We start from the raw sequence: 23,381 nt of genomic DNA, 5'->3' as shown, positions 1-23,381 counted from the left end.
AGAACATCAACCTGAACATTTCTGCTCCTCACTAATTGCTTGTGGCTTTCAAAATCTGGGGCAGAAGTTTGGGTTTTAAAATGAATATTTAACTTCATAAATAATGTAAACTCCCGCGTGGGCAGCAATTGCTCCTGACCTGCTCCGCTGTGGTGTGGGGTGACAAGCAGCAGGTTCGCCGTGCAAAACCACCTCTGGTTTCCCCTCATCAGCAACTGGCTCCCAAGCTTTCCTTTGAAAATAAGCTGGGAAAAAAAAAAAAAAAAAAAAAAAAAAAAAAAAGAGTCCTGCTCTAGCCTAAGGGCTGGGAAATTGTGTTCCTTCCTCCCAAGACCAGACAGAGCTTTTCCCTAGAGAGCAACAAAGAGCCGAAACCCAAAGCACTGCAAAATTGCCTCCGCGTTGGGGCTGCTTGTCCCCGTTTGGGGTCGGGGAGATGCTGAAGGGATGAGGAGTTGGGGACAGCTGAGGGAGCTCCTTGCACAGGGCCGGGAGCCGGCCGGGCTTCGGGCCAGCTGCCCTCCCTCGGAGATAATTTTCATGGGGCTTTAGAGGGTCCAATCCAACCGCCCCCTCCCTTTGGACGGGTGGGGGCTGGAAATTGGTCAAACCAAACTTTACAAGCTCCAAAAGCCCATTGATTTGCTGCGGGGCCAGTGGAGGAGGAGGAGGGAGGTGTGCCGGGGAGGAAGGAGAAGCAGCTCTGTGCTGCCGGGGCGGGGGGGGCTCAGTGCCAGGCGGAGCGGGCGGGGAAGGGTGTGCGTGTCCATCGTCGGGGCGTCGGGGCTGCTGCGCGGGGAGATGCCGGGGGACCGCACGCTCCGGCTGCAGCACGGGAACCGCATCGAGGCCCTGTGCGTGCTGGGCACCCGCATCTCCGCCGATGTCTACGGGTGAGTGGGACGCCCTAACCCTCCCTCCCCTCCTCCACCTCTGCACCTCCACCTTTCTTCTCGCCTTTACCCGCCCTCTTCGTCCTTCTGCAAATCCCCCCTCCTCGTTTTCCCTTCTGCTCCCCCAAAACCCACAGTCCTGACGCTGTGATTTAAAGCAATTTGCGGGCAAAATCCTCCCTGGGCTTTGCAAATCTGCACAAGTCCCAGGAAAGCTTTGAGCCCCCGCGTTTGCATGATACGGTATTTACCCCGGGTCTGCGATGGCCAGGGATTTGATCCATTTGCAGTCAACAGATCCCGTGGCATCTCAGAAAGCTGCTGGAGAGCAGGGGGATGAGCAGGAGGCACGGGGATGGACTGCAAAGGAGGGAACGCAGCTGGGAGAGGGGAGGAAAACAAGATCTAGTGACCAAGCAGTGTCCTGGGAAAGCATGCAAGTCCCCACAACACCAACCCTGCTCCCCTAGAACAAACCGAACGCTGTACTTCTAGATAATTACTCCCTCAAAGGGAAAAGTTTAAAAGCTCATTTCATGGTTAATTCTGCTCTTTGCTGCTTTTGCAAATCTCACCCTCGATATTCAAGCCAAGCAGCACAGTTACAACTCATCTGGCATCTCTCCAGGTCAAATCTCCTCCCATTGGGATTCCCAAAACCCAGAAACAAGGAAACCAAACCAGTTTTTCCATGCATAATTAAACGTAATTTAACAATTTAAGAAACACCCAGGCAGCAGCAGCAAAGGAGTGCTCAGATTTCCTCTCCCCCCGCACCGGTGCAGGTTGGACGGGGCTGTCAGCATCCAGAAACCCAATAAACGATGCTGTAACGGTGATACGGCGCAAGCTCTCGGGTGTTGGGAGCACGCATGCTCAAAGGGAGCCTGCACCTGGGCAGCTGCAAGCAGCCCAGAAGTAATAACCCTGGAAAGAGAGGGAAATTAGGGAAAAGAAGCCAGGAGAGGGGAAAGGTATGCACGGAGCAGTTGGGGAAGAGTAAGGGCACATTGGACTGGGAGTGATGCAACATCAGCTGCTTCAGGGTTGGATAAAATCACCCAGAAAAATTAGAGTTTCCCATGGTAAAGTCTCTCAGCTGGGCTGCCACGCCGTTATGATGAGCTGTTAAATACCAGGTTTGCGTTGGTTGGAAAATAAACATGGATTTCTCCATTGAAGTGCAAACCTGAGTTCGGTTCCAGTGGCACTGAGTGCTTTGGCTGTGATTATTATAGATTGTAATCTGCACCAGTGGCTACAAAATAGACTCATTTTGATAAAATAGTGTGTTCTGCCCTAAAAAAAAAAAAAAAAAAAAAAAGACACTTCAGGTGTTCCCAGGCAGGGAGGAAAGGGCAGAAAGGTGCCGGTGGTGAGCGTGGAGACGCCAGCGTGCCCAGTCTTGGCTGTGTTTTGGGCAGTGAAATTAATTGCAGTGAGAACCAGGTGTTTTCAGTGCAAACCTCTAAAAATACAGTGTGTTTTTGGCAGGGCGGCCCCGGCTGGGGCGGCTTCCTTCAGTGTGAAGCACACGGAAGGGGTGAGTGTGGAGGTGGCATGTCGGGGCCAAGTAGAGGTCAGGCCAGCCCCTGGCAGTGGGACACGGTGGCCGCTGGACGAGGGGACCGTCCTGAGGTTCAGCATGAGCCGGGCCAGCACCGAGGTCAATGATAACAAGGTAAGAAGCTGGGTGCTGGGGTGTTGGACCTCCACAGAGGGAGAGCATCCTTCCCCAACCAGGGATTTGGCGGTTTGCAGGTAACTGTCAGCTTTTATGCAGAGGGAGGGCAGCCCATCAACCAAGCTGGGGTCTTCCTCACCGGCATCGGTGAGTACGAAGGCTTCTGCAACGCAGCTAATCCACCCTCTCAGTCCCTTGGAGTGGGGTGCTGTGATGTGGGGGAAGAGATGGACCCAAGTTTGCCGGGGCGGGGCGGGGGGGCTTTTGCATCCACCCAACCTTGCCGTACCCTGGGATGATGGTGGGGTCCATCCATCCAGGGATCTCTCTGGACGTCGACGCGGATCGGGATGGCGTGGTGGAAAAGAACAACCCCAACAAGGTAATTCAACCTCTTCCACTGCACAGAAAGTCCACAGGCTTGCAAGAGCCTGAGCTCACTAAAGCCCCAGCGGGGTGTTCTAGGCAAGCTGGACCTGGGGTCCCGAGGGACACGGGGCCATCCTGCTCGTCAGCTGCGACAAGGAGAGCCCCTTCACTCCGGCATCAGACTGCAATGACGAAAGGGTATTCAGCAAAGAAGGTAACACAGCTTCCAAAGAAAAATCATATAAAGCAAAAAATGCTCCGTTATTCCCCCTCTTTCACCTTTTTGGAGATGAAATTTTGCTTGGGAACCAGCTGCCCTTGAGCTGCTCTCCACCAAGCTGCTGAGTAAGTTTCCCATAGGGGAATTTTTTTTTTTTTAATGCCATGAAAACTAATTGTGGTCAAGCAGGGGCATGAAGCCCGGCCAGAAAAATAGCAGAGGTGGCACTGATGGCAGAGCTTGGCCCAGGGATGCTTCGCACGGGTGAAAGGAGCTCGGGGTGAGGCAGCCAGGAATACACCCGCCTGTTCCTGGAAAACTAAAACCACACGGAGCCAGTGCCCATCGGCTTTTTGAGGCCAGAGACTGGCTGTGCCAGGGCTGGTGGCGGGGGGTGGGGAAAGGGCATTTATTTCAAAGCACAAGTCACAAGTTTGCTATGCTAGCAGCACCGCAGGTTGTTTTTCCAGCTTGCAAAGGCTGGTAGGAAGGGAAGAGCAGCTTTCTTGGCATGGGAGATGCAAACCCCAGGAGGGAGCATGCACGCCAGCCAGAGCTGCATGCTGCAATTACCCATCACCCAAGTGGTTGTTTTCTTTGCACCCCAGATTTGCTGGACATGTCTCGGATGGTCTTAAGGACCGAAGGGCCACAGCGCCTGCCCCGGGGGTACGAAATCATTCTCTATATTCCTGTTTCTGACGCCGACAAAGTTGGGGTCTTTTATGTGCAGAGTAAGTCCTTCCTCACCTCTTTCTCTGCCCCTTCCTCCTCATTTGTGGTGCTTTTGAGATCCCTGCAAGCTCTTTTCTTTCTATTTCTGACCTTGTCCGCTCCACGTTCTTCAAATGGCATCTCTCAAGCAAGTCATGCCCTCACCATCCCTCCTCCAAAGTTTTCCAGCATTGAATATCCTCTCTTCTCAGTCAGTTGGAAAACTTTGGAGATTAACAAGCAGAGGCACAGGGTCATAAAGCCATTTATCCAAGGTTATCCAGCAAAGGAGTAGCAAAAATAGTCATGTGTCCTGACACCCAGATGCTTTATCCATGACGGCAACATGCTCTGCAACACATCTTCCCCTCCTTGTTCCTTGTTATCGACACAGTGATTTATTTCCTGGGACCAAAAGCCCTCGTCCAGCCCAGAAACATGCCACCAAGTAGAGGCAGTCTGTCAGCAGGAGGGTTGGCAGCACTGTCATCCCGTGGCAGGTTAGAGGGGGCTGCAAAGGCAGAAACCCCATGAAAACAGCTTCCCAATGACTGCTGCATCCAAAGAAAGGCTGAGACGTTTTTCCTGACCCTTCTTGTGCACAACTGCAAAATTGCAAGCCCCTTAACTCCTGTTGTAAGGTACTTGTGCCAGATGAAGTTGTATCTACCCACAGAGGCAGAGAAGCTCCAGCACAGAGGGATTGTGGTGCACACAAGCAAAATAGGTTGGAAACCACCACTGAAACTTCAGTAATTGCCCACCTTTCCCTTTGTCTTCTTGCAGACCCCTTCTTTGGGCATCGCTACATCCACGTGCTGGGCCAGAGGAAGCTGTACCACACCGTGCAGTACACCGGTGGGGCGGCTGAACTCGACTTCTTTGTCGAGGGGCTCCGCTTTCCTGATGACACCTTCTCTGGGCTGGTCTCCATCCACATCAGCCTCCTGGAGACACCAGCTGAGGTCTGGGGGCTCCAGGGAAGGGATGTAAATGGGAGGCTGCAACAGCCTGAGGGGCGTGGAGAAGGGGATGGGGATTGAATGGAGACCAGTCCCCATTAATATACCCCCAAAATGGTCTCAGGGATAGAGTATTTGGGGGGGAATAGTGGTAAACAGGGTGTGGAAAGTCCCTGATTTCTTCTTGCCTCCCCCAGGGTATCCCCCATACACCAATCTTCACCGACACAGTAGTGTTCAGGGTAGCACCGTGGATCATGACCCCCAACACTTTGGCACCAGTGAACGTCTTCATCTGCAGGTAAAGGCCAGGGGATGAGATGCCTTCCCAGCCAAATCAGCATCAGCCCCACGCTCTCCCTGGAGGTCACCAAGACACGCCAGGGAGGTGATGGGCAGGGGGAAGGCAGCTGCCCACAGGGGATATCCATCCCCCAGCAGCCCTTCATCCCCCTTTCTCCTGCAATCCACTTTCCCAGCATGAAGGAAAACTATCTCTTCATCAAGGAGATTAAAAACCTGGTGAACAAAGCTGGCTGTGAGCTGAAGGCTTGCTTAGGCTACATCAACCGTAGGGACCGCTGGATGCAGGTAGGTGGGCACCAGAGAGGGGGCAAAGCCTTCCCTCCCTGCTGATGTGCCCCATGCAGGTTTTCCTCCCTTCTTTAGGATGAGATTGAGTTTGGCTACACCCATGCTCCCCACAAAAGCTTTCCGGTGGTGCTGGACTCCCCTCAAGATACAGGGCTGGAGCAATTCCCCATCAAGAAGCTGCTGGTAAGAGCAGGACAGTCACTTTCTTTGCCTGAGGAGCAGCTTGCAGGTTTTTACGCTTGGCCTATTTTACCACTCCTAAAACCCTACTTGTACTTGGCTCCTTGGAGGCCCTACAATGAATTGCCTGAAAAATTAGAGTTTAACACCTGCACGCAACAGCACGGAGATACTACCCTGTCCACTTCCAGGACACCAGCAGCCTCACCCCCTTCAAACCAAGGATCAGAGCCTAATCCACATGCCAGCCACGTAGAAGACCTTTTATCCAGAAGGTGCTGGATGAGAGACGAAAGGAGGAGCTCACACCTCTAGGAACAAAAGACTCCTGACAAGCTCCAGGACAGGAGTGGACTCCTTCACCCTGAGTATCCCAGCAATGGGCTGGTTATTCCTTTCCTCCTCTACACCTGTGAATATGCAGAATCCTGAGCAGGAAAGGAAAGGAAAGCATACAAGGGGTCAATCAACTTCCTTGGAAGAGAACAAGATGCAGCCAGCTGCCAAAAAACATCCTTGGGGGACTTCTTTGCCAAGGCAAAGGGCCAGCCACGGGCAGGGCATGCAGAGAAAGCTGCCTGGGAGAGCAGTGACCCTGGCCAGGGCATTTTGGGAGAGATCAGCAGAGACAAGCATGGGAAAAAGATGGATTGAATGACCCCTTTGGGATGTCACCACACAGAAAGGGCAGGACATCCCCAAGTAGCCACCAAATCTCTGCCCCATACACCCAGCCAAGCCCTGGCAGCAGCCCTGCTCTTCTCCCCCACAGTAACAGGTGAAGAAGACAGCTCGCTTTTTGCTGTGCCTCACTTTGGGGGAAGGTTAAGCACTTTCAAAAGCATTGAAATATATGATTTCTCATGCGTGAAATGAATACATGCAGTCCCGGATTCATCAGGCAGGATGGGAATGGCGTGCTGATCCGCTCCTCTGCAAATAAGCCGGGCAACCGCTCCTGTCTGTCCTCTTTAGGAATTGCTTTGCTTCATATTTAGAGATGCAATTTCAGCCTTTGGAGCTGCTAACATATTATACTTCAATTTCTGCTTTGAAGCCTCCCCTAATCCCCACTCCTATCTTTCCAATCACATTTTCCAGTTAGGAATATTTAGCCAAATGCAACACGCGTGGCTCTTCCTCTAACACCAGCCAAGCCCTGGGACCCCCCACCAGGCAAAAAGGAGACGAGAGAGAATTAGCTCCTCAAAAGCAACCTGGAACTGACAGGACTTGGATGCAACCTGAAAATCTGGGATGAACAAGCACCTTGACAGTTCAAATTGTACTGGTTCCGTGATTTCTTAAACTGAAATAAGCTGAGAGCTGGCATTTCATGCTTAGTCCCTCCCACAGTATCCAGGAAAAGGATCTGACCCCCAGCCGTCCTCCAGATATGGACCCTAAAAATGCATGGGGAGCCTTGGGGAAAGGTGGAAACTGCTCTCTGCTGCTCCAAACAACCTCAGTTAAAAAAAAAAAAGGAGTTTCTAGATCACAATCATGCACCCTCAGGTCTCCCCACTCATTTTTACCAACCTGTACATTTGGTTTACCCCTAAGGAAACCCAGCATTAATAAGTGACTGGGATTTAATGCAAGCCCAACAGATATCTGATTTGTCCCAGGGGCTGCCACGAGCTTCAAGCCCATATTGACTTGATCCAGAGAGCGAGGACAGGTTCAAGGCTGGATTTTCGTCCCACCACTGCCATTTTTGCCCTATTTTTAACATTGCCACCTCTCCTTTGGGCATTTGACCCTGGCACATGACAACCAAGGGTTAATTACCCCTGAATGTACAACATCTTAAATCCCAGATATATCAAGTTTTGAATATCAGGGCTTAAATAGGATTTAAGTGAAGTGTAGCCCTTAGGGTTACTCTTATGCCTGGGGTGGATTTATCCTCGGGAGCTGAAGTTCATCTAGCTCGACAAGAGCTATCCAGAAACTCAGCTTCAGGGTTACCCCAGCACCTAATTAGCTTAATATGGACACTTAAACATTGGTTGCAGGATAGCAGAGGAGACACAACACCCCAGCTCTGCCCTGGCATTTGCCATTTATTACTGAGCTCAGCTGACCCAGAGACCTTTATCTTCTTGCCTTTCCTTTAGCCTCTTCCCATCCATGGACTGCTTCACTCTTGATATTTTTACCCACTGGAGCAGGTCTGAGCCCAGCAGGAGGGATAAAAGCAAAGTCATAGAGGCAGGGGAGACTCAGGGCAAAGCCCACAGCATTTTATTTTTCCCCAGGGCCCCGACTTTGGCTACGTGAGCAGAGAGCCCCTCTTTGAAGCCATCACCAGTCTCGACTCCTTTGGCAACCTGGAGGTCAGCCCACCTGTGACCGTGGCAGGGAAGGAGTATCCCTTGGGAAGGATCCTCATCGGGAGCAGCTTCCCCATGTAAGAAATGGGAAACCCACAGGTTTGGGAGCAAAGGAACCACAAGTGCCCCTAAATACCATCCCCAAAAATCACATTAAGTGCCTTAATTAGCCATTCCCTGGCCAGCTGCAAATCTGGTACCCTATGGAGTGTGCGCACCCAATCTCTACCTTCACATTTGCACCCTCCTTTCTTTCTTCCTCTTACATAGCAATTTATGCATATGTACATATTGCTGCATGCATATTTATTCCCCTTATTCCCTCTCCTGGGGGTATTCTGCCCCCAGTTCCGCAGGGAGGAGAATGACCAGAGTGGTGCGGGATTTCCTCTACGCCCAGCAAGTGCAGGCTCCCGTGGAGCTCTACTCCGACTGGCTGTCCGTGGGCCACGTCGACGAGTTTGTCACTTTTGTGCCCACCTCTGATGCAAAGGTACCCCAAAACCCCATGCTGCTCCTTGGCTTCTCTTCTGAGACACTAATCCCATTAGGGAACCTCTAGGGAAAACCCCAAAGCTCCTTTCCTTGACAGTCCCAGCCAGTTATTTGCATGGGTTTTCACGCCCATTCCCAAAATTAGAGCTCTGAACACAAAAAGGGATTTGCTGAGTTAATAATCAACACAGATAGAAGAAAAAAAGATGCCTGCAAAGGTAATCCAATAAATTTAATCCTCAATATTCACATGGGCTGGCTAGGGCTCACAGCTGCTCAGCATCTCCCAGACGTTTTCAGAAGCCGTCTCTTTCTTCTATCCTGTTTTTTACTGCTTCTGACAAAAGACTTTTCCCCCTGGGGAAATCATGCCTTGACAGTTCAGAAAAGGGGTATTTATGCACACACCCTTTCACAAACCCTCCATGAAGTGCTTTTTCCCTCCCCAGGGCTGTGCTAAGCCCTCATAAGAGATGCCATTGAGATCACAGTAAGCAGCCTCCTGGACTCCACCAAGGAGGCCATTTCTGCTAGTGGGAAACAAGCTAGGACACACATGGGGCTCAGACTCTACAGAGTCACAATTCTCAGTTTTCCACAGGATTGGCTTAATACTGATTTTTGGCATCTACTAGGAAAGTCAGAACACGATTATTCACTCACTCCATCCTCCTCCTTACATGGAAATGCTAGCCCAGTGGGGGGAAAAAAAAAAATCAGCTCACTCCCCATCTCACTCAAACCTCCAACAACCCCCCTCCCAGGGGTTTATACGCCCCACCTGGGGTGAGCAAGATTGGGCCCAGCTGCAGCCAGGCTGCAGTTTTCCTCCCTGCCCCAGGAGCAGTTTAACTCCTCGGGGGTGGTTTGGTGGGTATTTACCAACAGTGTAAATCACTGCACCTCATTCAGATACATGCCCTCAGCACTGCATTAAAAAAGGCACTAAATAACAGGAAAATCACCTAATTTTAACAGTTTAAGCTCAGGTGCCTTGCAAAAATGAACTCCTGAGGTCTCCCGAGGCTTTGGATAAGGGACTTTTGGTGACTGCTCTCCCTCTTGTCTCGCCGCAGCGATTTCGGATGCTGATGGCCAGCCCCGCGGCGTGCTACAAGCTCTTTCGGGAGAAGCAGAAGGAGGGTCAGGGCGAAGCCACCATGTTCAAAGGCAAGGGGACAGCGGGCGGCTTTGGCCGAGCTTTGATGGCAGCTGAGACAGCCGGAGCCGCCCCACAGAGCAGCCGGCCCGAGGGCGGCAGCGCCTGATCTACGTGCGGGTATCAGGGGGACGTGGGGACCTTTTCCCACCTGGCTGCCCTTCACGGCTGGCAAGCGGGATGCCTGCCCACCATACCCAGCCTCCTCAAGCCCTATTTTGGGACAGCGAGTGGGACGGGAGGGATAAAGCCCTCTGCACAGAGGGGATGCTTGCTTGGCGGGATGGAGCATCTCTGTAAATGCCAGCAGAGCTCCAGTGTGGAGTGGGACAAAGCAGGGCTCTCACATCACCCCAAATTAGCACCATTTTTTCTCGCTTGCCCTTCCCTCCCTGCAGCAATGACATTTTGGTTGTCAGTTCGGGCATCCTTTAACTGTGGTTTTGAACGTCGTCCATCCACGATGGGGTTGGGGGAAGGTCTCCATACCTCCGTGGGTCCCTCGAGGTCACTGCCACATGCCTGGGACCCGGCCATCCCAAATAAGGGGTGTCCTTCATGGAGGTGGCAGCTCTGGTTTTATAGAGCCGTGTGGAGAAATTTAGCAGACAAGGATTCCCGTGGGCAGGAGGGTGGACAACAGGACCTTTCCAATGCTCTTTATAGCAGGCAGATGTTTTGTTCCATCCAGGTTCCTAATAAACTAAGAACTGGGACTCCCAGCAGCCTTAACCCCAAGCTCAGGAAATCAGGATTTTGGGGACCTTTTCCCATCTCTGTACCCTGTCTTAAGTCAGGCTTCTGATAGGACCACTTCATTTTGATGGGGGTTTGCATTTCTAGGGTACTTGGGAACAGACACGAAACGGGTCACCATTAACAAGGTCCTTTCCAACGATATCCTGGTGCAGCAGAACCAGTATGTCCAGGTAATAACAAATACTCCTGGTAATAATTGATATTTCTTGCGATAACTGCTGCAGGGTGGTGCAAACCCTTAAGGGAGGTGTTGTGTTCTGGCTCTCCTGCATGAGATGGTTTTGGGGACCATGCCCACTTGTGTCCCCCACCTAGTCCTGCTCTTCTTCATCCCCTCCAGCGCTGCATTGACTGGAACAGGGATATCCTCAAGAAGGAGCTGGGGTTGACAGAAGATGACATCGTTGACCTGCCAGCTCTCTTCAAGCTCGACAAGCATGGCAAAGCTGTGCCGTACTTCCCCAACATGGTGAGGGGAGTTCCTGCTCCTCAGGTCCTCTACAAAAAAACAGCTTATTCAGCCAGGATGAGTCCCCAGAAATGCGCACTATTTACAGCTACCCAGATAAAGATAAGCCCAGGTCTACCACAGCTTTCCAGCTGGGGTTAATCTACATAGTTCTGAGGCGAAAACCTTTCCAAGCAGTGAATCTGCAAGGTGTGAGGCGCGTTTTAATGATAAAAAAAGGGGGAAATGACGCTAGATTTGGAGGCCCTGGGGGAGGGTGGCTGCAAAAAGCGGCATCGATGCCCTGTCCTGGGGTGAGGCTGATGGAGGAGGGTGGCCAGCGGCTTTCCTTCATCTTCCTCAGTCCCAACGCCACTGGGCTTCGCCTTGTGTCACCCCACAGGTCACCATGATCATCCTGGCCAAGGACCTGGGCATCCCCAAACCCTTCGGCCCAGTGTTGGGGGGCGAATGTTGCCTGGAGCGGCGGACCCGCTCCCTCCTGGAGCCGCTGGGCCTACGCTGCCGTTTCCTCGAGGAGGTGGCCTCCTACCACCGCAGGCTCGGGGAGGTCTACTGCGGGACCAACGTCCAGCGGCAGCCCTTCGCCTTCAAATGGTGGCACGTAACGCCATAGCAGGGCCTCCTTCCCCCTGCGCTCTCGCCCCCGGCGGCTTTTTTGGTGTGTGTTGCTTGTGATTCAGTTAATAAATGAATTTGCTGTGAGGAAACAGGCGAAGTATTAAATAATAGCAGGTGATAATTCTGAAAGAAAGGGAGGGAAGCCCTCAGGAAAGAGGGGGGGGGGGGGGGGGGGGTCGGGTGTGACGCCATTTCGGCTCTCCGCACCCACCATTTTGCCCTGCTGGGGCAGGCAGGAGGGGCTGAACGCCTCCCCTGAAAAAAAAAAAAAGAATGAAGCTGGGAATTAATAGAGGGACGCACTAGCCTCCCCCCCGCTCCATTAAGCGGGAATCCAGGCGTCCCGGCCCCGCCATCACGCCTTGGGCCACGGGGCGCGCCACTCTCAACATGGCGCCTCCCTTGCGGCCGCCGCCACACCCAAGATGGCTGCCCCCAGAGCGGCCGCCCCTCCTCCCTCTTAATGCGGCCCGCCACGCGCACGCGAGGAGTTCCTTCCGCTTCCGGGGCGGGGAGGCGGGTGGCGGGGTGGGGTCGGGACTGCGCAACGCCAAGATGGCGGCGGCCGTAGTGGGAGTCTCCTTGAGGCGCGGCGTCCCTGCGCGGCTCCTGCGGGCCGGTCCGCTGCCGGTGAGGGGCCTAGAGCCGCCCTGCCGCGGGCAGCCGGGTGGGGGGTCCTCGGGGGAGGCGTGGAGCGAGGGGCTGAGGGGCTGGAGGGGGTGTGAGGAGAGTTGAGGGGGTGAGGGAGGCGGGTCTGGTGGGCGGGAGGGCCGGTTTGGGCATGGGCAAGAGGGGTGGGAGCTGGGGGGCGGGAGGGGGTTAAGGGGGTGCAGAGAGAGGGCAAGAGGGGATACATGGTGCAGTACAGGGTGGGAAGGGGGTTCAGAGCAAGTAAGGGAAGGGGAGGTGGGTTTAGGGGGGAAAGAGGATGTGTGAGGGGGGTCGCAGGGGAGGGTGTGGGGGAAGAAAGGAGTGGGAAGGGGTGTAGGACGGGTTTAAGGGGAGATAGAGGCTGACAGGAGGCTGAGGGGTGTAGGAGGTATGGAAGGAGATTGGGAAGAGATGTGGGAACGATGAATAGAGATGTGGGGTAATTTAGGGAGAGGTGAGCAGGGGCGGGTGGCCTGAAGGGTGAGGAAGCTCCTGGGGGAATACTGGGAGGAGGTGGTTTGTTGGCCTGGAGCTGGGTGGAAGACACAGCTGGGAGCTTCTGGGGGCAGTTTTGGGGCAAGGAGAGTCTGCAGGGCTGTGGAGGAGGGAGTGTCTGCAGGCACCGCAGGAGCACCTGTGGGTTGCTGCTTAGTTTTAAGATTATCTTCCCTGTCTTGCAGAGGAGGGAGCCCCAGGACGGAGGTGGTTGTATGTGCCAGGGTACACTGCTGCGGAAAATCTGTGGGAGTGTTTCCCAAAAACAGTTCGAACGCTCAAATACAAAGCAGTGATGGATCCTGCAGCTCTCACCCCAAACATGTGGCCTCAGGTCACTTTTTTGCCTGGCTAGGAACCGCCCTAAGGGCTGTTTTGCTGTTGTTTGAATACAGATGTGTCGGGGAGCGCAGACGGCAGCTGCGGTGTCGCCCCGTATCAAGAAGTTTGCCATCTACAGATGGGATCCCGATAAGCCTGGGGACAAGCCCCGCATGCAGACATATGAAGTGGATTTGAATAAGTGAGTATGCCCCATTAGGGAGAGGCTTTGCTGGCAGGCAGGTGCACTGGGGCTGTGTGTGCACGCAGGTTATCTTAACAAGTGATAATGGAGGGTGGTTGAGGAGCACTTGAGCTGACAGCTAAAGGTGTCAGCAGTCTCATTAAGTTTCAGGGACTGCTAAAACCATGTTGGGGTGGCCGGGGAGGTGGTGCCTCAGCTGTCTTATAGGGTTCCTTATCCTTGGCACAGGTATGATCATGTTATTTCCTGATAAAGCAAATCTTACTATGATCATGTGGGATTGTTTTCTTCTCCCTCACCTATTGGTGCGAAGTGTGGCAAATAAAACTACACTGAATGCCAGTGTCTCAATCACTGTCAGCAGTAAAATGGTCACTTAGTTTTGTGACTTCTATGAGGGAGTTGTGTTGAAGACTTGAAGGTGTTCATGACTTTAAGCTTTATTTATATGGAAAATTTGGGGGCATATTCTGAAAGGAAACTGTTTTACAAATATGTAAAACTCAGTCTCAGACCTGGGAGATAAGGTGGAAGCTTTATCAACTCGTAGTTTACTTCACACTTAGATACTTCTGATTTAAAGGTCGTGTTAAACTTGTAGTAACCACCTGCACACTTTGGTATAGCTATGGCTAAGAAAGCTCTTATCTGATTCTGCGAAGGAGTGCAGTTTTCCCTGTGGTGCAGAAACCTTCATGTGGGCATGTGTACCTTGATTTCCCTGAGCTCCAGTTGCTGCTGTGCTCTTGCTAGAAGAATTCACCTCAAGCCTTTTCTGAAAGCTTCAGCTACAAAGCCACACAGCTCCCTACTTAAGAAGCACATGACGGAGAACTCAAATTTTTGTGTGACTTACATCAGTTAATAATTTCTGGGTGTTGCCTTGTCTAGCATATATAAAATTACATAAGTTGTCCAGGACTGTTTGTTTTTGTCTGCAGCACTGCGTGTTGTGACTAATGAGGACAGGCAGACTTGTTAAAACCTGACCCAAAAGGAAAAAGTTGGTAGCAAGGCACTTGGTTTTCAGTTGTGCTGTCTGAACTGTCTCCAGCTGAGCCAGATCTGGGCATCAGCAAAAGAAAGAGCTTTTTTCTCACCCTGACCTGGGGGGTGTATGGAAGCAAATGGTTCAGGATCAAGAGATCTCTGTCTTGTTGCCTGGGATTGGCAAAAACCCCCCCGTATTCTTAATTGTAGTTGATCAATGTCCTTTTAGGTGGTGCTTAGCTGCGTTGCTAGAGATCAGTCACTGAAGCTGGGGGGAATTATACAGGTTCACCAACTTTTTCTGTTACAGATGTGGGCCTATGGTGCTTGATGCTCTGATCAAGATTAAAAATGAGTTGGACTCCACTCTGACCTTCCGCAGATCATGTAGGGAAGGTAAGAAGGATTTTCCAGCCTGCTAAACTGTAGCTTGTCCTTGAAGACTGTTACTGACAGTGTACGTGTAACCATTAGAAAACTTCAGGGTTGTTGGCAGTGTACCACTCTCCTCTTCCAGCTGCTGCATATGAAATACCTCAATGAATCAAGTAGTAAAGTTAAAGCTCATATTCACAGGGTGTAATCGCACAACACTGAGCTGTGAGCAATATGTTTAAACAGCCCCAGTCGTTCCTGTTTCTGACCTAATCTTGTTCATCTTGCTGCCCTCCAGTGATGGACTGTGTAGGGAAACAGAGCAAGAGAGATAACAGCAAAATTGAGGGGGCAGAGGTGGCAAATGGGAATGAATTGTAGGGGCTGCTTTATCTAGTGCTGCTGTGGAATAAGAAAGGGTGTAACTGGGAGAGTACTTATGACTTCTAGGAATAGCTTCAGGAATCTTTTTTTGGTCCTTTGACTAAGCTAAATGATTGATTGAGGAAAAGGCCATCTGGTGGTTTTACCTTGCAGAGCGACCGGCTGGTTCTCATACAGGTACAAATCAGCATGTCTCTAACTGCCTTAAAACTTACCTGTCCAGGTGGTTTTCTCAGTAAAAAAAAAAAAAAAAAAAAAAAAATTCCTAATTCATGGGTAATGTTGGGATGCTGAGCTTGAAATGATAGTTGTGGGAATGCGGGGAGGGAGGATGCCTTTATGGAATGACTTGATTTAATTAGGTGGGTTTGCAAGTATGAGAAATTTAGGTGCAATTGATGCCTAAAGATGTTTTGACTTGGATCTAAATAAAATGTAGGCTTTAATGCAGCTAATGTAGTTTCCTATAGAATCTGCATGGCAGGTGGAGGAATTTCATATGGTGTGGTGGTTCTCGATGTCTGATACTTAGATAGCCAACACTGTTGGAATTATACTTTGAGAATATGAAGACAGACTTTCAAGCTGGGCTGGTTCAATCTTGTCCCGCTTCTACCATGCAGGAAAAAAGCCCCAATGCCTGTTGCATACTCATGGGCCTGTGTCTGCAGCCCTCTTTTTCCCTCTCCAGATGACTGGAAAATGCTTGTAACCATTTCTCGAGTGGGAGGAATAACCTTGCTCAAGTGCCAGCCTTTTTCTGGCAGTGAGGGGAAGGCCAGTGCATCAGATGCTGAGGAGGACTAGCTCGTCAATGTGAGGAGCAGTGGCATTTCTCTGACTCCTATCAATTGATAGGTGTCAAATCCTCTGAAATTAGAGTTTTGCCCTTTCAACATTTGTTTTGTTTCTAATATGATGTTTTAAGCATCAGTCTGAATTGGATACCTGAGCTCCTGACTCGAGCAGTATCTGCGACGGTTTCTGCAGTGATTTTTCTTGCAAACCTTGGCCCTTCCTGGGCTTCATTTGATCCTTCTATTACTGGAAGATCATTAGTGTTGTCATTTAATCCATTTGTTAAGCTATTTATATGCTGTTTGTTCTGGTGAGTGCCTGTCCTCTCACCTTCGGGAGTTAATGAACGCAGTTTATGGCACTGCTCTATCCTGCTGCAGAAGGCAAAGAAAGAAGCTTCTTTCTTAAGGACTTTGTTTTATGTTCTTGACCTTCAGGGGTGCTTCTGACCGTAACTATAGGGCTAATGGGGGATGTGCCTGGTTCCCCTGTTACAATCTTAGCATAAGCTGCTTCACATCAATATGAACTTGTGCTTCAAACTTGTGAACAAATGTTTTCCCCACCCTAAGTATCATGTAAAACTAATGAATAATGCAAAAGGGATGAAGTGTCCAAGCCGCTTGTTTTCTGCTGTGGAAGGAAGTCCAACATGGAGAATGTGTGAGCTGTAATGAAAGTGACTCCTATGTTTGTTCTTTATTTAAATAGCAATGTGTTTGGCCCAATGGCAACTTCTGGCGTTTTCCTTGTCACGTACAGAGTTTCTTGAAGACAACCCAGGGGCATGTTTGGGCCCAAGAGAATCTTCCTCAAGTAGGATAAGAGTAAATATCGAATGCTTTACTCTTTTTCTCCCACTCAGGCATCTGTGGCTCTTGCGCTATGAACATTGCAGGTGGAAACACCCTGGCTTGTATCAAAAGAATCGATCCTGATCTCAACAAGATCACTAAAATCTACCCTCTCCCCCACATGTATGTGGTGAAAGACCTTGTTCCGGTGAGTATCTGCCTCTGTCAGCTTGTGACACCGTTCCAGGCAGTGTGGGGTTCAGATTGGGTGGGAAAGGGTAACGCTGGGAGGTGCCAAGATCAGGTCTCACAATTTACTTGTTACTCCTGCTGGTGTTTTCTGGCTTGGGTGGGTCTGAGCTTCACAGCAGTGACTAAATCTGTCCTCATTTGGAGGAATGTGGCAGGTTAAGGTAGAAGATGCCTTCTTCTGTTGGAGCAGTAGCAGATGTTCAATCTCTCATGCATCAATTTAATAAATGTGACCTCTTTGCCTTTTGACTCTTAGGACTTGAGTAACTTCTATGCACAGTACAAATCCATCGAGCCTTACTTGAAGAAGAAGGATGAGTCGAAACAGGGCAAGGAACAGTACCTGCAGTCCATAGAAGACCGTCAGAAACTGGTTACTGCTTCTTTTCTACCATTGAAATCCCTTCCAGATAAGACCAGGGTTAAATGTTAACATGCAGTAGCTTCTAGTTCCTTTAATGACAAAGCTGTCTGGTTCAAAGCCTGACGTGGGTGGAATCTGCTCCCTGAAATGCAGTGTCATGGCATGCCTGCATTGCTAGGGGTAACGTTTGCTAATGAAATGCAGTCGCGGTCACGGTGGGGACTCTGATCTCACTTCCGCTGTCTGCACTGCAAAACTGTGTGTTTTTATAACCATTGTGAAGGCTGCGGGCTTGGAATGTTCCAGTGGAGATAAGGCCCTGCAGTTTATGCTGGCATGTAGGCTCTCGGGCTCAGCACTGTCTGTCTTGTCTAGCTGCAGCATGCTAAGCAGTGCTCTCATGTTGCTGCTTGCTGGGTTTTACAGCCCTAAAAACTACTGGCAAAAGCTAAACCCTTTTGGATGTGGAGTCATAAGCATGATGTGTTAGTGCAAGTCTTTGGATGTCTGTCTTGAGCACGGCGTTATTTTGAGGGGATTTTCTGGGAATGTGGTGATGTTGGTCCAAAGTTACTGCATAAAGCTGAAGGGTGGCTGAGGAGCCATTTGAACAGCTGGGACATAATAGCTTTTTAAAAAGCTTATCGTGTGGGTACGTTCTTGTCTGGATTTTCTTGGCTGCCACAGTAAGGATCATTAAATCAGTAGTTTCTCTTTTGCCTCTGACCTGTTTTGATAGATCCATCACTTGCTTCACAGTTCAAAGCTCGGCCTGTCAGTGCTCAGCTGTGATCGTTGCTGTGGTGCTGTCACCGAGTAGGTGCAAAGTGGGCGGGCAGACTCGATTTTTTGGCAAGTGGTAAAAGAGGGGTGAATGTGAACAGCAAAGAGGAAGGCTGATTAAAGAGGATTCAATGAGAACATGTGAGCTGCAGCCTGATTCTCTGCAGTTATCTTTGAAAGATTTCCATTATGTGTGTTTGCTGTGAAGTTAACGTCGATGAATAGACGGCTCACGTGCCTGAGATGTCGGCAGCACTGTGCAACTGGTGCTGTGATGTCTTAACAGCCATAGGATTTTACAGTCTGAAAGAACCTCTGTGCAAGGACAAGACTTCATAATGTTGTGTGATCCATATGAAGGGGCTAAAGGGACTCTCCCTTCGCATGGTTTTCATAAAGCAATGTCTCATTTGAGTAGAAATAAGCAAACCCAAAAGCAACTGCAAGAGCTGGCTGAATCTTTCTCGCAACTAGTGAACTTGCTTTTTACCTCACTGCTGAAACTTCTCTGGCTTTGAGAACAGCCTGTGTGCAGGAGAAACTTGGATACAGTGCCATGTGAAAAACTCCCACCTTTTTCCTTAAATCATCAATCATTTGAAATGTTACAATTAGAAATAAGACAAATATAGGGTGAGAAGGTAATTCTGACTTGCCTAGCTTTCCAAAAGACTAATGCAGTAGATTTGTCACAAGCTCTCAGGAGTTCTGGCATCAGGTATCTTTTGAGACTGAGACCTTTGTCCCAAAACAGCTTTCAGATGCATAAATTCAGCCAGACTGGACCCCTATTTTAGCCTGAGGGGTTGATTGAGCTACTGGGAGACTTGGGAGACGCTCTGCTCCTCAGAGTTTGTCTTCTGCCCAGTGTCACCTCCACATAAGTCTAACTTTCTTTTCTTCAGTGCCTGAAATATAAAGGCCTTAATGTCTATAAAAATAGTGAAATGGCTGAAGGCTTGCACCCTTCCCATTCTGTAAGTGCTTGGGGATCCCCTCAAAGCACGTGCTAAACTATGAGTTCTTCTCACTTAGGCTGTTGGGCAGACTTTGCTCTTCTCTTCTGTAACATGGCCTTGGATTTTTAATGGGTTACATATCTGTTCCTTTTCTTAGCTGCTTACTGGGACGGGCTGGAAGGACGGAATGCAGGAAGATCAAGCCATTTTCACATTTTCAGTGTATGCTTTTTCACAAAACCCCAGCTTATCATATGGGTTGAGTTGGGAGGATTGCATGCATCTTGTTTCAGAGGACCTGCATGTAGGAATTGCTTTCTTCCAGCAGTGCTGCTTCAGTGTAAGGTTTTTGGAGGCACTGTTGCAGCAAGTCACTAGAGGAAAGGGAAGCATGTGCTCTTGTAAATCCCCTCTTTTAAAAAAAACCTGAAGTTTTCATCATGGGTTTCTGGAGTGGCTTGACTGTGGTCTCCCACCCCCGTGCAGGACGGACTCTACGAGTGCATCCTGTGTGCCTGCTGCAGCACCAGCTGTCCCAGTTACTGGTGGAATGGGGACAAGTATTTGGGTCCTGCGGTACTGATGCAGGTAAGGATGGATCCCATTTGTCACGTGGGACTGCTGAGGGATTCCCCGTCTAAAAGCAGTGCAAATATTTGCAAGAGCAGCTGGGATAGTATTATGTAGTCCAGATCCTGGAGCAGAATTCCTGAGCTAGGTGTTGCTTTTTAAAATCTCACGCTGATTACACCACCTTGAAGAAGCATTTGGTGGGTCCAATGCCACTGACTTTCAGGCCTATCGCTGGATGATTGACTCCAGAGATGACTACACAGAGGAACGCCTGGCACAGCTTCAAGACCCGTTTTCTCTCTACCGTTGTCACACTATCATGAATTGCACAAGGACTTGCCCTAAGGTATGTGTGTGTCCTGCGTGTGTCCCTTCTGGGGCTACTGACTTGTTTCCAAGCACCCTGCTTGAAACCAATAGGAAAATACCCGCTTAGGCTTTTGTTTTCCTCAGGCTTGCCTTGGCTTGTTCAGCCTTTTGAAACATGGCGAGGTACCAGCAGTTGTGCTTATGATAGTGACTGTACAAGAGGATGTGGCAAAGTTAGTATTACACATCACAGGAACATCTCTTCCTCCTCAGCAAGGCTGTGACTTTGAGCACCTGTCTATTTCCAGGATTTAGGAGTGTGGCAGTAGGGTGGGTGCTGGTCATGCGAGGAACACTGCCAGACACAGCACAGGGAAGTTTGTCCTGCCTAGTCCTGTCAGTGGTATGAGCTTTGAATAATGTGCTTAACCCACACACAGTACAACCTTAAACTTCAACAGCAGTAGCTATCCCCGATGTATTGTGCAACTTGTGTAATGGAGAAGACAATGGCAAGCCCTCAGCACTTGGGGAACGTGTTTTGTGCTGATGTCCTGCCATCAGGGCGTTTCCCAAATGGTCTGTCCTCTCTGGTATTTCTTTCAAAAACTGAGCAAGCTTGCCCAAATCAGAGCATGCCTCTTCCTCATCTTGTTATGACCTTGTGCCTGTTGCTGGGCAGGTTATTGAGTTTTGCTTTCCTGCCAGCTGTGCTGTTTTCTCTCCAGCCTTTGCTTGCACCTGGTGGTGGAGTAATTCTGCTTGAGCTGTGAAATATGAAGGCAAATGTTTGAGAGGATCACAGATGTGAGGAAGATGAGATGCTTGGGATTTATCTGGGTTGATGTGTTTGTCGGAAGCAGTGCATGCTGATTTTTGTATGTATTTTTCTAAAGTGATTCACTGACTACAGATAATTCCCCACTTTGTATGGGGAGCTAGCTTGTGATCTGGTGTCAACTGTAGTTCAGCTAAAGGTGAAGGTTTGACTTGAAGATCTGTCTCCGTGTAGGAACGGATGTAGTACAGGGAAATAGTGCTTGGTGTCAAGTTTGAGACATGTTTATGGTTAATAACATGTTTCCAATCACATGCTCTAAATCCTGGCTGTTGTCTTGATCAGCCCGGAAAGACTGCATGGTGAGCTCTGCACTGGGGTAATTTCCTGGTGGTTCTCTGTCCTGCAGTGCTGCTGCTGTAAGCACAAAGATAGTGCAAGGCAGCTGTGATCCCCCTCTCGTTTTGAGATTAGGCATGCTTGGTTTGGTAGCAGTGCTGCAGGATTAAAGGCCTTTGCAACATGTGTCTATATTGTAGAAAAACCTTCTTAGGGAAGCTTAGCTGGCTTTTGTGTGAGGAGCATTTTCACCTTGTGACTTAATGTTCTTGCTCACTTTCATAGTGTCCTCCAATACACAGCGTTTTCAGACAAGGAGAAAAAGCACATCTCTTGTACTGTCACTGTCAAGCTTTTAAGGCAGTTTCTTGCCTCCAGAATTCATCTCGTAACACCTGTAAAAGTGTTGAATTTAGTCCTGCTTGAGCTTTATTAAAAGTTCCTATCACTCAGCCACTCATTCTTCTCTTTGATCCTCGCGTTGCTGATTAAAACCAATCCTCCAAAGTCAAATGAGCGTTCTTCTTCAAGCAGTGGGAAGTGCTGCTGGTTCAGCCTCCAGGTAGAGGAGGTGAGCTCCCAGCACTGCGTCTCTACTCCGGGCTGCCTTACTCTTCCCTTGTAAATTGAGGCTGGAGTGCAGCAAATGTGCATCAACACACCTTAACCGAGGGGCTCTGCATACCATAAATGCTCAACCTGCCTGGAGCAGGCTGTTGAGAGCTGTCCCTCGGTATCCTGTAACCCCCCAGCATTTGAGAAGAAACAATATTAGGCTGAACTCCAGCTTTTATGAAAGAAAAAAAAACGGGTTGCTGAGCACCTTCTCTGCCAGCTATTTTTGAGTAGCGTGTATTTCTGAGTTTACTGTGACTTAGATTGGGGCAAGGGGGCAGGATGCTCCGATGTGCTGATTTCCAGAGGAGCTAACAAACTTTTCCTTTTTAGGGTTTGAACCCTGGCAAAGCAATTGCTGAGATCAAGAAGATGATGGCAACTTACAAAGAGAAGGCAACCGCTGCGTAATGCTGTTCCCTAACTGGAAGTGTAATGTGCAAACGTGCTTTACCTGAAAGTAATTTATACATGATTTAGCAAGAGAAGGTTCCAGCAAGGAGTTTGGTATTTTTCCCATAGGTTTGCATGTACAATAAATACTGTAAAGAACAAATGAGAGTTGTTACTTTATTAACAGTATTTGACATCTCTGGTTTGCAGTTTTGAGTGTGTGAGCAGTTGGCGTCACCTCTGAGGCTCTGCTGTGGGATGAGGATTTGAAAGTGGCCCCACAGCAGATATGAACAGAGACAGAATTTCTGTAGTGACCTTGATCCCATGTCTTGAAAGCAAATGCCTCAGTGGCAAGAGACCTGCAAGTAATAAGCCCTGTGGCAATTAGCAAGAAAACAATCAAGTGGCTGGGAAAGAGGAATGTTGGAAGAATCTCACCCTGTTCTGAAATGCCCTGGGCTCCTTGGTGAGGAGCAAAGTGAGCACCTGGAGCTCAGGGGCTGCAGGCATGTGGCAAAATACCTGTGGTGGTGCCGCTAGGAAAGAGGTGTCTTGCCACTGCCCTGCTGGGGTGCTTAATTTTTATTCCAAGTCCTAAAGTAAATGAGATTTATTAGAACAGGACTGAATCTTTCTCTTGGCTCTAGTACAAGTGTGGTTTAGCTCCCGATTTCCCAAACTTGTGATATTTGTGGTAGGTTGTTTCTTGAAGCAGTTTGCAGTCTTAGGGGGTGGAGAGAAGAAACGCTTTCTATTTTGCTGTTTACTACATTTAGACAAATCTATTAAAAACTTCTAGAAATGTCGTGATGCTGCTTGAGCCCTGATGTGGTAACCAGGATGCTGCTAGTGGGCAGCAGATGAAGATTGAGGTGGCATAAAAAGTGTACAGCTCTGCAAAGGCTGATCCCAGAAGTGACCCTGGTTTTCCATTTATCTATCCTGCAGTAAGGGAACCTTGTGGCTCTCTCAAGAAGCCAAGCTGATGTGTTGGAGTGTTAATTTTCATTTGCAGAAATAGCACTTTTTTTGGAGCTAATGTCTTCCTTCCCAAAGGCTGATGTGAGACAGACTTCCATAGGTCGGATTTTTACATGTAAAATCCACGTGTGTTGGGCTGCTCTTCCATGTCACTGAATTGCCCCCTTTTTTTGTGTTTCAGGTGAGCTGTGGTTAAGGATGGGTGAGTGTAGGTCCTGTGGTGAAGACCCCCCTGCTGATGTGAGCAAGCAGGGATGTGTCAGTCCCACGGTACTGCTACTTCTGCATCTATTGCATCCCCGTGCTTCGTACTCATCTCACTTAAATCCAAGGGGTTCCCATCAGCAGCTTGAATAAAGACCTCTGTGATCCACCCCACCACCCCCAGTCCCACTATTCCCTTCTCTTCAGTGAATGTTTTTTTGAACACCAATGAACTGGGATTTTGCCTTGTTTTATTTAAAAGCTAGGCAAGCTTGCTGAGGGGAGGGTTGGATGGAAATGCAGCAGGGTGCCCAGCAACTGAAGGCAGCTGCTTGCTGCTTTGACTGTTGTTGCACTGGC

At 49.6% G+C, this 23,381-nt stretch overlaps 1 protein-coding gene across 3 annotated transcripts; it reads left to right on the top strand.

Annotated features, from left to right (window-relative positions):
* The first annotated feature begins 799 nt into the window (after window positions 1-799).
* On the top strand, window positions 800-21,996 carry LOC104367344 (succinate dehydrogenase [ubiquinone] iron-sulfur subunit, mitochondrial). Of its 3 annotated transcripts, XM_033008496.2 has the most exons (22): window positions 800-893; window positions 2,388-2,574; window positions 2,655-2,724; window positions 2,898-2,959; window positions 3,043-3,160; window positions 3,775-3,900; window positions 4,667-4,845; window positions 5,040-5,143; window positions 5,322-5,433; window positions 5,512-5,619; window positions 7,878-8,029; window positions 8,301-8,445; window positions 9,524-9,617; window positions 10,450-10,535; window positions 10,706-10,834; window positions 12,997-13,124; window positions 14,428-14,513; window positions 16,540-16,676; window positions 16,977-17,093; window positions 19,313-19,414; window positions 19,623-19,745; window positions 21,774-21,996. In XM_033008496.2, the coding sequence occupies exons 1-22, from the start codon at window positions 802-804 to the stop codon at window positions 21,849-21,851; spliced, it is 2,535 nt and encodes an 844-aa protein (XP_032864387.2). In that variant the 5' UTR covers window positions 800-801; the 3' UTR covers window positions 21,852-21,996. The 3 variants fall into 3 exon arrangements, with proteins under 3 accessions (XP_032864387.2, XP_032864386.2, XP_042650584.1); XM_033008495.2 differs by lacking the exons at window positions 12,997-13,124; window positions 14,428-14,513; window positions 16,540-16,676; ... (2 more) ...; window positions 19,623-19,745; window positions 21,774-21,996 and adding an exon at window positions 11,217-11,501; XM_042794650.1 differs by lacking the exons at window positions 800-893; window positions 2,388-2,574; window positions 2,655-2,724; ... (10 more) ...; window positions 10,450-10,535; window positions 10,706-10,834 and adding an exon at window positions 11,979-12,085.
* The last annotated feature ends 1,385 nt before the right edge of the window (window positions 21,997-23,381 follow it).

The sequence above is a fragment of the Tyto alba genome, unplaced genomic scaffold (genome assembly GCF_018691265.1).
Source record: "Tyto alba isolate M040663 unplaced genomic scaffold, T.alba_DEE_v4.0 Super-Scaffold_20000042, whole genome shotgun sequence".
Classification (NCBI taxonomy): Eukaryota; Metazoa; Chordata; class Aves; order Strigiformes; family Tytonidae; genus Tyto; species Tyto alba.
The sequence above is the reverse complement of the archived record's forward strand: the minus strand, read 5'-3'. Positions and strand labels throughout refer to the sequence as shown.